Here is a 12,657-nt window from a genome sequence, read left to right on the forward strand (position 1 = left end):
TTTTTTTTTTTGTGCGGTCTATGAAAATTTCACACAAATTGGGACTCAATTGACTAACCTATCTTTAAAACGAGTGATTAATAGTGTAATTTTGAGCGATTCTTTTTACGCGGTCTCCCTATTTACCGTACAAAAACAGGTTTGAGTGTATATTAAATGAATCATTTTAAAAAAGTTTAGAAAATCTTTAGTATGAGTTGAATTTTTTAAAAATGCTAAAAATTTTTGGTTATTTATCTTGGTAACGTTTTTAATATGTACTACACATTCTTGCTCTTAAAATTACTCTCAATTTAAAAGCAACTAAATCCATCCTTAATTTATATATATGGTAAACGCGGAAAAAGTATGGAAAATTTGAAAAGCGAAGTGTAGGTGAACACAGTGTTTCACAGGTTGTTTTCTTAAATTTTATATAATGCATATGAACAAAGTTGTTTCATAGGTGGATTTCTTAAATTTCATTTAAAATTAAAAAAATACTCAAAGTGCTCATTGGGCTAGTTCTCGATATACTTAACACATTAGAGTCGGGGAAGACCTAACCTAGCAGCAGTGTGAAGTCTACGCAGATTCTAATCACAGCGTTACGACTCTGCCAGGTTAGATTCGCCCCAATCCAAAAATAATACATCTGTTACCATTCACAAAAATGAATAGTTCTCAATTTTATTTTCTCAATTATTATACATATGAGTACGAAAACTTGTCCTACATCAGGGGTGCCCAGTGCCCACCTAAAGGGGCAGGGGGGGGGGGGGTTCATAGTGCAGACTGCTCCATTGAAAACTTTAGGGGGGGTTTTGAGGGGTCTTTTTCACTTTGGAGGGCTCTTGCTTTAGGGGGGTCTTCGTGATATTTAGGGGAGTGCTTCCTTGCCCCTAAGGAGAGTGGGCGCCCTGGCCTACATGTCAAAATTTTAAACAGCAAATCAATAAATGAGCTATAAAATATCATGAATTAATGTATTTTTCTTGAAAATGTCCGTTTGATTATGCCCATAGTTATTGTGCAGATTTTATACTATGTAAAGACACGCGCACAGGACTCCCGACACATTTTTAGTTTGTCTCAAGGGGAGGGGGGGGGCTTAAATTCTAACAAAACGGACTGAAGTAGGACCTTTATCTTAACTTATAAAGAGTAAAATTAGGGATGCGCTGATTAATGGGCAGTAATCAGTTATCAGCCACTTTACCGTTTTTTGAAAAATATGACTTTTAGATACTTGGATCTAAAAAAGGGCTCTTAAGAGTAAAAGGAGCCTGCTGAGAGCCCTTTCGGAAGAAGTATTTAAAATTTAATTTTTAACTGTATTAATGATTTAACTTAACGTTGGAAAAAATAATAGAAAACAAATTCTAAATCAGTGAGGCAGTTAGTTTCACTGAACCATGAACGAATTGCATGCAACATTTTCCTAATTATACGAAGGGGAAAAGTTTTAGCACATCACAAAACATTACAATGAGTGGTAAAATGATTTTATTTTATTTAATTTATTCTTGAGAGTTTCCAACTAACAAATCTCTAAAAGAGAAATATTTTCCTTTTATTAACCAACCAGCTGCCCGCCCTGAACTTATTCGGGTTGAAAAATTATCTATCTTAAATAAATATTGTGCAGGTACTGTTTATTTTCAAACGTCGTGGTACACAACATTTTTTGTTTCTTTTTTATGAGGTTTCAAAACTAATTCACTTCATTTTCGGATCAAGAGGGAGCGACATATAATTGCCAATAAGTAAGACAACGTATACAACGTTGTATAGCTTAAAACCATCGGATTTGTTATTGACTTCCTCTGGCAATATTTTAAATGTTTTGTAGAAAGCTTCACTTAAAATGAACATTTCTTTGTTTTTTAAAATTTTTGTCGTGTCTGTGAAAGCCACATTAGATATAGCTTTAAGTCCTGATGAAGGCCTGTGTAATTTCATTAATGTTTTCGGCATAAAGTTCTACCGGAGAAGAGGCAAAACTCCCTTTCTCTTAAGATTAGCACTTATAGCTGGACAGTCAAAAACGTGGTTCGGTGTCACATATTCGGTTGAATCTCCTGCCTTCCCTGTTGATCTTGATGCTTGGTTCCTAGCCTCACAATCGTTTTTGCGGCGATTCTTTCTGCATTTATATTACAAAGTTGATGTTTCGATGGAATTTATTTTCTCTTAATTTAGATTTGGCTATTGCAATAACATCCTCGTGAGTAACGATGTAATTGTCAAAATTTAAATTTCTGGCTTCTTTGGCTAATTTATCTACTTTTTCATTGCGTGCAATACCAACATGTGCGGGTATCCTCTGAAGAGTACAGGTTCTGTTCAATTCTTGAATATCATGAAGTTTTGAATAGATTTCTTGGGAGATTGAAGAGTCCCCATTTAATTAATATAAGCATAACTAGAACAATATCGCTCAATTATGTTAAAAGCAACTAACTCATTATGAGTAAGGATGGTAATGACAGTCGAAATTTTTATTCTATTTACTTTTAATTACTTCTAATTTACTTAAAAATGTTAAATGTGTCTAATCAGGAATCAAATAAATTTCTACACACAAAACTCCTATTTTATTATCAAAGTTTAAATACCTGCTACTAAAACTGAAAGTTATTTGAACTACCAGTCTCACGTAGTGGTCATGAAAGCCTGTATGAACTACCGGATAGTACTGACGTAAAATGCTGGGGACAACCTTTAACTTTGCTGTAAACAAATTAATGTATTCAACCAAGTAAAAAAGAAACTTAATTTTAAATTAGGATATTGAAGCATTGTAAAAGTCTATTTTAAAGACTTTTTTTTTTTTTTTTTTTTTTTGCTGTCTGGGCAGACGAACAACAAGAGAGAAATTCAAGCTATGGAAAGTGAAAGGTAATGACATTTTAGATCTAATATTAAGCCTCAGCATAAATACAACCAGTGTTAAATGTCAGTATGTTGAACTTGTGTGTACCATTTAACATTATGCTTATGGGAACGGCGAAAAATTTTAGAGATATCGTCAAGTTGGTATCATTTTTGGCTACATATTTTTGTCCCCAAGTTTAGCAACATTTCGAACATTAACATGTAATTAGTACTATTTCAATGCTAATAACGAATGGATAAACATTGAACCCTCTAGAAAATACTAGTTTCAGATAATCTGGGGCTCTCTACTCACGCCTGACAAGGAAGCAATATTCCTAACAAAAATAAAATTGTGCAAGCAAAAACTTGACGCTCTTCCCAATTTCCGACTTATCGAAATATCCTTGCAAAAGCAAAGCAAAGAGCGAACATTGAAAATTATTTTAAAAGCCTTGCTTAAATTAATTACAAATATTTTATTTGGTAACAAACAGAAGATGGCAACAGATAAAATTTTTAAATCATTAAGATTTTTCGGTGTCTCCCATAGAGTAAAGAAATATACATAGAGAGTCCGTCTATGTATATTTCCCGTCTATGTCCCGTCTTTATCCCGTCTATGGTAAAAAGGAGATGAAATTGAAGCCGGAATTATAGGGGGATTATGGGATACAGCGATGCAATTATGGGCGGGGTTATGAAAGCAACCAAATAAAGTAGCTGGCGGATTGGTTAACATTTTAATTTATGTTGTAATGCACTTTCAAAAGCATGCTTCATATACTTGCAACAATATCTAAGTTTAAATTAACTACCAATTGAGATTCAGTAATGGAATGTTTTAAATCAAAATGTATCTCAAGGTATTTAGCAAGAAGCTAAGGATCTTGGGATACAGCGGTGCAACTTCCGGCTTCAATTTCTTAGTATAGCGGGACCTCTCTATGTAATTTCTTTACTCTATGGTGTCTCCCCAGTTTCGCCGACATTTCATTCCCCCTCCCCTCCCCCCGTTTTTCAGTTTTAATCCTACTTTTTGATATAATAAAGGGGGGAGGAAATTTGTCGGGGAAACTGGAGACAAACTGATTTATCCGATTATTTCCCAACAATTAAAACCGCGCAGACTACAATCTATTACGATTTATCTTTCTTATTGTTGCATTAATAAAGCAGTTTTTAATCGCACATAGCATGGCAAAAATCCCCCCCCCCCCCGCAGCCTTGGAGCAATTGGGGCCAAAATTAAACTAAAACACCTGTTTTTGTGCAGGTTCAAATTCATTCCAAATTTTATCCAAAACGTAGCATTGCCTCTTGAGATTTAGCACTCACAATGAACAATGAAGAACGTTTGATTGCACCACCCCCTTTTGAGCTATTGACGCCAAAATAGAATCAGTTCTTGTACCCTCTGTCTAAGGGCTACCTGTCGATCAATTTTTATTTGATTTCGTTCACGATCCCTTGAGATATAGCAGTTACAAGAATCGAATAAAAACGTTCGATTGCTCAAACCCCTTTTTGTGCTATTGGCACCAAAACTGCATCACCCCCTGTTCCTAATAGGGGCAACAAATAGACCAAATTTTGTTTGATTCCGCCAGTTACTTCTTAAGGAATAGTACTCACGCATGACTGGAGAAACGTTCGATTGCTCCACCCTCAGCCCCCGCCTCTGGAAGAATTCGCGCCAAAAACTAATGGGCACAAATTCACAAAGGGTTACATAATATGTGTATCAAATTTCGTTTCATTTCATGCAGTATGTTTACTATGGAGCGATCACAAAGGGGAAAAAACGGTCACGCTCATACAGACACGCATACATTTTTCCAAAATGATGGAAATGGAATCAGCACATTTCAAAACGATCAAATCCTTCAAAATTCGAAAATTTACACGTAATCAGTATTTTCTTCTACAAATTAGATATAGAAGAAAGCAAAAACATAATGTATGTTTAAGTAGATATATAAGCATTTTTCTCAAAAATGGTGTTTAAAGTTTTCCAGTAAATGTTACAAAACTCGCAGAAAAGTTAACAAGGAAACAAAAAAAAAGAAGTTTTAACAAGAAAATCATTATAAAAAATATTGAAAAAGTATGCATTTTTGATAAAATATGCACCTTTAAAGAAATCATGTTTTCCTGCCCACTCGCGAAACTGCAACCGTCGCCAATGGGGTGGTCCATAAATGATGTGACATTTTTATTCAACTTTTTTTGACCCCCACCCACAACACTCAAAAAATGTCAAACTTCCCCATCCCCCCCCCCACCTCTTTTTTTACACGTCAAGCTATTTTTATTAACCCTTTTTTTTCACACAAAATGTGTGATACCGCATTTCTTATTACCGCCTCCCTCCCCCTTGTCACAAACTGCCCCAATGGAGTTGTTTCCTTCAGTCAAAAGTTCTTTTAGTCACTGAAATTGATTGAATAAGCAAAAAAAAAAAAACAGCGATGAAAAACTTTTATTTTCCCAACGCTTATTTTTAATTATTCTTTTTACCCGACTGCGCGTGCGCGAAGCAAAGGAGGGTAATGTGTTTATCAGTCTATGTATGTATGTATGTATGTCCGTTTCTATGTGGCGTTCTACAGGCTAAACGCCTTGGCCAATTTTGGTAATTCTTACGTCAATCGATTTGTTGGGAGTGTCACTTGGGAGTGTCACTAAACACATGACAGTAATCAAAAGTACCATTTCAAAAACCGGTTGCCATTTTGTCAGTTCGGGATCGGCGCAAGTTGGGTGTTGCACACTGTGTCGCACGCTACCTGCGTGTGACAAATGCAGGTAGTTTTCGCTGCCTGAATTTTTTTGTTTACTAAGTCTACTAATTGGGGTCTCAATGGCCGAGTGGTCTAAGCGATTTCTTCTCCCACTTGAGGCGGTAGGTCAAGACACCCTCGCTCTGGATGTATTTTCCCCTCTTTCTGATGTAAATTCTTTCATGTGTTCTTTATATGTATTATGTACTGTAATAAAAAATATATCATGCGTAACGAAGGCAAGACACTCAGATTGTAGTCCTCATCAAAATAAACCCGTGCAATAAGCACCAATAGAAAGAAAGTCTACTAATTCGATTTTCATCTCTAACATGCTGCAATTGTTTTTGCTTTTATTCAAGGGACAGAGTTTCGCGACATGTACTTTCTTGACAGGCTTTTTTAGTTTTGCGAGAAAGATTTGATTGGGGGGGGGGAGGGGGAAGTTTCCGATTGCGCGTCATTATGAGTTATACAGGCTGTTTATATAGCTGTGCTCTGGTTGACTTAAGTTCGCGCATTTTTGCCGATGGTCAAACACATGTAGCTTTAAGCCGAGTTAGATCCCTAGAGGGACTAATTATCAGTAGTTTAGACCACTGCAAATTACTTAATAAACCTCACGATACAAGCAAACTCTCTCGATGAAATGACAAGGTTGCGAAATGTACCGTCTTATAATCATAATAACTAAGTCAATGAAAGTTAACTAAAAAGTGTAAAATAAAAAATTATTAAATAAAAACAAAAACCCGATTGCGTAAAAACCAAAAAAAAAACTAAAAAGGAAAATGTATAAGCCCAGTAGTTTAGAATGTATTAAGTACTACTGAATAACTACACCGTTGAAATAGTTTTATAACCGTACATAGATAAGACAATTCATAAATTCAAAAGCAGAATAGAAGGATCAACAGGCGGGGCCCATTTCTTTCTGATTCAAGGAACCCCGTAACATTTGAATGAGCCCCAACTGTTGATCCTTCTATTCTGCTTTTGAATTTATGAATTGTCTTATCTGTATACGGTTATAAAACTATTTCAACGGTGTAGTTATTCAGTAGTACTTAATACATTCTAAACTACTGGGCTTATACATTTTCCTTTTTAGTTTTTTAGTGCAGAAATCACTTATTACTACATACTGTGCCGTGTTGTTTTATTTTATGTCTTTCTCTTCCATTGATCATTCATTCTGTGCATTTTTAAGTATTTTATGTTAAATAAAACGGCTTTTTTATTTTTTTAAAACAGTAAAAATTCAGTTCTTTATGTAAGAAATTGTAATGTATAGCTTAGTAATGCTTTAAAACAGTTTAAGGGATGCTTAACAATATCTAGAAGAATTCGATATGTTTCTTAAAAAAAAATTGAATACGTACATTTTTCTACAACGCGAAATTTCGACTTACGCGAGGAGTTTTGGAACTCATCCCTCGCGTAAATCGGGACTCGACTGTATAAAGAGATACATTACAGATAGCACAAAGTAGAAGATTTTAAAAAATAAAGTCTTTTTTATAGGGCAAAATGGTTTTCAGAAATGAATTTTAAACTATTCTGGATGGATGGGAAATTTTTACCACTGAAAAATAATGTTATAAGCATTCAAAGCAAGTGTTAGTATTCTCAGCATCCACTTTTAATTAGCTCTTTGTGAAGTTATCACAAAAAGTTTTCAATACTTTAATAAATTAAGTAATAGAAATTCATAAACGACAAACTGCATAGGCACATTCAATCCAAATGAAAGAGTAAATGTTAACTCTTTTGAATGGGAAGAAACTTAAATTTTGCAATTTCAAGAAAGTACAAATATTCGTCATTTGTGCTTTATTAATACTGCAATAATCAGTATTAGCTAACGTAGTTTATAATACTGTGGATTGTTTTGTAAAATATTATTTGTGATGTAAGTAAATATCATTTGTATTAGTGTTATTGAACTCAAACCTTGTTTTCTCTTTTAAAACAAATTATAAAGTGAAGGAAAATTCTTAATTTTGAAATTAATTATAAAAGTAATAGAAGTTCATAAATGACAAAAATTACTCAGGCACAATCAATTCAAATAAAGTAACAATATTTACCTTTTTTGTATGGAAAGAAAGTTAAATAATGCAATTTCAAGTAAGTACAAATATTCATTTGTGCTTCATTAATACTGCAATATTTAGCATTCGATACCGCAATTTTTTAACTCTGTGTATTGTACTGTAAGATATTATTTATCCCCATATGAGTAAATATCATTTATATTAGTGTTATTTTCTCGTTTAGAACAAATTTTTAAATGAGGAGAAATTAATAATTTTTTTAAATGTTTGGGTAAACGTTCATGTGTTTTATGAAATTTGTATATGGTCTAAATTATTTTTTTATTACATACTTCTATTTGCCCAGAGTTTTCCTTGCCGGATTCCAAGCATCATTTTGAACAGCGCCGCCATGCACGGGCCGGACAGTTCGACGCTGGAACTGCTTCTGATGACAGTCGGCATTAACCTCTTCATCATTTGCTCCACAGTCTCTGCCAGTTTATGGTCTGTATAATTCCAACTTGCAGCAATATAGTCCGGGTGGTCGGGATTTTCCCACGGTTTGTCCCCCACAGAATTCTCATTCGAATCTTCGCCATTTTGCCTTCTGTCCCGAACGGCCACCGCCGTTGAGATGAGGCAAAAGGCGGCGAAGAGCACTTTCCAAGCGGCGGGCATATTTCTGAAGATTACCTCTCATAAGAGTCGTCCAAAAATCGCGCCTTATTGTCAAGAAAAGAACGCCGCTTCTTTTTGTACAGCCATTAAATCGCGCCTGCTCCACTTCTCCGGTTGCGTCAGCGAGCCACGTGATCCGACTCAGCCACTCGGATGGCGGAAGACGACCTGAAAGAGAAACTAATTGCAGACGATTCTTTCTCGCTCGTTTTTCGAATTGAGTTTTTGCACCGGTTCGCGTGGTCTGTTTTTTCCTTATTAGAATTAGATATGTAGGTTCCGTTGCTGATTATATCTCGGTGTATGCCCCCAGAACACGAAACTGAATGTGCACGCAGTTTTATGCGAAAGTCGCCTGTGGCGCGTTACTAAACAAACCCGAACTGAAATGAAGATGCCATCGCCTAGATAAGAACTCTTCCCAAAACAAAATAGAACAATATTTAAATCTCTTGCTTCAACTTTTGTTTCAATTTAATGCGATTTATTCACCGGCAAAATTTGCTAACGAGGGAACGGTATAAAATTGTTTTGCCAGAAATTAAATTGCAACACGGTTCTTATTCGCAACTCCAGTTCTCCAATACGCTACCTTGCGGTGATTTACAAAATTAATGAAAAAGGTAAAACATTGCGTTCCACGTGTGTCTGCTGATAAACATAGCCAGTTTGTTTAAGAGTATTTATTAACGCATTCGATGTGTCTTAGATTGCTTTCAGCAACAGACATTGTTTCGTTCCTTAATGGCATTCTCGAGCTCTTAAAAATAATGTTAGTTTTCATTATTTTCTTCTAAAAACAAGTTGACTGTCGTAAATGACGAAAGCGTAAGCACAAGAAAACTCAGGATTAACAAACTTCGCATTTGCATGAGAAAAAAAAAAATGCCCGTCTGTTCGAAGGTTTTTTTCTTTTTCTTTTTTTTTTTTGAAAAGGGGATAACGTTATACCAGGTAAATTTTTTTACTGTTTTGTGTAAATTTGTAAGAATATGTTTTTTTTTTTTTGAGCAATCATGATTGCTTATTGTTCTCACTTGACTGTTTTGATGTCCCATCATTTTATTTTCCCACCGCCACCCTCCACACCATCACCGTCGATCGGGTCCTCACGATGCTGCACCTATAGCGAAAGCCGTCTCCAGGTTGCATCCATGTCCTACACACACGTGCATACATACACAACTACACACACATGCACGCAAACACACACACACATACACCTACACACACATCCACAAACACATACACACAACTACCCACACATTCATGCCTGCACACACATACACATACCCCCTACACACAAACACACATACCCCCCACACACAAACACACACGCCTACATACACACACTCGTGATTGCGAAAAACATAATTTGAATTCAAGATGTCAAAATTCAAATTAATTTTTTTTCTCCTTTTTTAAATCTTAAGCTGGAAAGAAGGATTTAATAACATTAGCAGAAGAATTAGGGCTTACATCTCCGCCTAGTTTAAAAATAATTGATTTAACTAACCTTATTTTACTGCAGCATTAAGTTAGAATGGACAGTATGCAAAATATTTTCTTGAATCTATTATCGTAGAACGAAATGAAAAATGTTTAACCGAGAAAGAACGTTTAGAATGTCAAAAACAAAAGCTGAGAATTTTCATCGCGAACATTATTGCTTACATAATGAGCTGAAGAGTTCCGCTAAAAATTTGTTTAGGGTTATAGTTTTAGTATTGTGCGAGCAAAAAAACACTTGGCGAGATTTTGCATGTCAGTTAAACCATTTTTATTTTTTATCATTAGTGGATTAAAATGGTCAAAAGATTACAGAATTCGATAAGTTTAAAGAAATAATGGATGATCAATAAAAAGGAAAACTACCATTATATATGCGTGAGAATTTTGTTGATGATTTGCATAGCATGACAGAATTAAATCATAATTCAGATATTAGAAACATATGAAACAGAATTGTGAAAAATAACTCGGCTACAAATGTCATATAGTTAAATTATCTAGCATTTAATGTTGTTCTTGTCAGTCTTATGGCCACAATGAAAATGTAGTTCCATCAAGAATTGATAAATATCGAATTCAACATCGTGGAAATGGCTGCTTAGAACTACGAACTACGTAATTTGTATTAATTTCTGACGTTTAGTAATGCTTCTTGAATTCTCATTTCTTTCTACGTGGCCAGAATATCCACAAGACTTTAAAAATTAATTTAAAAAGAATAAAGCAAAAAAATCATGCATACAAACAAAAATTACTAGGCTTATTAGCGTTTTCTACGCTACAGCGTGCGTTTGTTTTACCTTTTTCATCCGCCATTAGACGGTGACTGCAGTGCCCCCTATAGTTTGTTGGAGTTGCGAGGAGATTTATTTGATGGTGGGGGTCTAATTCTTTGCAACTTTCCGCTTTCGAGACACAGCAGAACTTGTTTATCCAGTTCCCGGAAATCCCTATTTACGGTTTATCCAGTTCAAATTCTTTGAGTTAAAAAAAAACTCACTTAAGTAATACAGTAATCCCTCATTTTATCACGTATTTGGATGTATCGCACTTTTCGTCTTTCTAAAGAAAAAATATCTAAAATAAAACTTAGCTTAAAGTGAAACTACTTAAGTAGTACACTCATTCTATTGCCCAGGAATATTCTTTTCTTCCCTTTTCAGCCAATACTGAAACAGGAACGTATTACATTTTGAGCTCGCTACATACCAAGAAATAATGATTTGAATTCGTATTTCACCAAAAAAACATTTGAAAAATTTTAGATATTTTTATTTTGTTTTCTAAGCATTTGAGACGATAATTTTCTCTTACTGTTTTTGCTCAGAAACTCAGCTTAAAATAGGAATAGGCAGGATGAATTTTAGATGCACATATCAGTTACTTGACGTTTAAAGGAATGACTGTTTTTAATGTCTCCTAACTAGCGTGATATAACAGGGGCTGTTCACTTATCGGCCGTCTGTCACGTCCGCACCGATTTTTTCCAACCGAAACAGCTTTTCTTTGCTGGTTGCCATGACAGCAAGCCATCTTGGACGGGACCGGTTTCGATCAGAAGAACCTTGATATCTGACGGCCGTCAAAAGTAGAACAAAATTTCATTGGTTTCCGCCAAGCAGCGCGCTCTTCTCTCTAGTGGGTGAATTCAATCACGTGATTGATGTACGTACAGTGGCTCCCAAAAGTGTTCGTACACATTGAAATTTTGTAGTAAAACCAAAATAACGCAAAACTGAATTCGAATATGAAGTCTTTTTTTTTTTTTTTTTTTTTTTTCACACCATTCCTACGCCATTCTGAATAAAACCCAGTAGTTTTTTTCAAAATATTGCCAAATTTTATTTTTGAAATTTGTCAAAAAACGATAAGACAGAGGAAAAAGACGCCACAAAAGTCATCGTACATTGAAATATTTTCGAATAAATTCATGATTAAAATTATCATATGTGGTTTTTTTTATTATTTTTGCATTGTAATAGCATTGTAAAGTCATTTGCCTTTAATTTTTTGTTTATTTATTCCCTAATATTCTGCTTATTATTTTAAAATGGCAAATATGCGTAGAAAACAACAAACACGATTCGAAATTAGATTTTTTTTTCCCTCACAGTAGCCATAAATTGGTTTCAAATGTCTCTAAATTAGTTAATTTATAAAATTCTATAGTAAAGTGCTTGATAAAATGCTTTAAAGACAAGAATGGGGTCGAAAACAAGGTAAGAAAAGGTCAACTGGAAAAGTTAACAAAGCGTGATCGGAGGTTTACAGCTAAAAAAATTATCAAAAATACACATTTGAGCGCTGAAAAAGTTTCTGCATAATCGAATGAAACATTTTACGTTTAGTTTTCACCTAAAATTGTCCGCTAAGTTCTCTGATTAACTGGATTAAAAGGGACCTCTTCCCGCAGAAATTTTCGTGTTCGTACGAAAAACAGTAAACTTACGCTTTCCGTCGTAAAATCAATGATAAATAAGCTCAAAACGTTTTGGAACAACGTCTTACTTATAGATGAAAATAAGTTCAATATTTTGGGTTGAATTGTTTTGTTGTATAATTGTCGACAGAAGAAAAAATGAGGAATTTAATCTTAAGAACTTAGCTGGATCAGTTAATCAGGACGGTGAAGATGTTTTTCTGTGAGGGTGCATAACAGCATCAGGACTTGGAAATTTGGAATTTTTTGATGAAATAATGAATCATGCTGTTCATTTAAATATTTCAGAAAACAATTTTAAACTATTAGCCCAAAAGTTGGCAATCGGAAACAACTTTGTTTTTTATCA

At 34.7% G+C, this 12,657-nt stretch overlaps 1 protein-coding gene across 1 annotated transcript in view; it reads right to left on the reverse strand.

Annotated features, from left to right (window-relative positions):
* The window catches only part of LOC129230500 (nose resistant to fluoxetine protein 6-like), a 121,369-nt gene extending 113,013 nt beyond the window's left edge, over positions 1-8,356 (reverse strand). Inside the window, 1 exon segment of the mRNA XM_054864902.1 lies at positions 8,029-8,356. Within this exon segment, the coding sequence (XP_054720877.1) occupies positions 8,029-8,356 (328 nt within the window).
* Between the last annotated feature and the right edge of the window lie 4,301 nt (positions 8,357-12,657).

This window comes from Uloborus diversus, chromosome 9 (assembly GCF_026930045.1).
Source record: "Uloborus diversus isolate 005 chromosome 9, Udiv.v.3.1, whole genome shotgun sequence".
Taxonomy (NCBI): Eukaryota; Metazoa; Arthropoda; class Arachnida; order Araneae; family Uloboridae; genus Uloborus; species Uloborus diversus.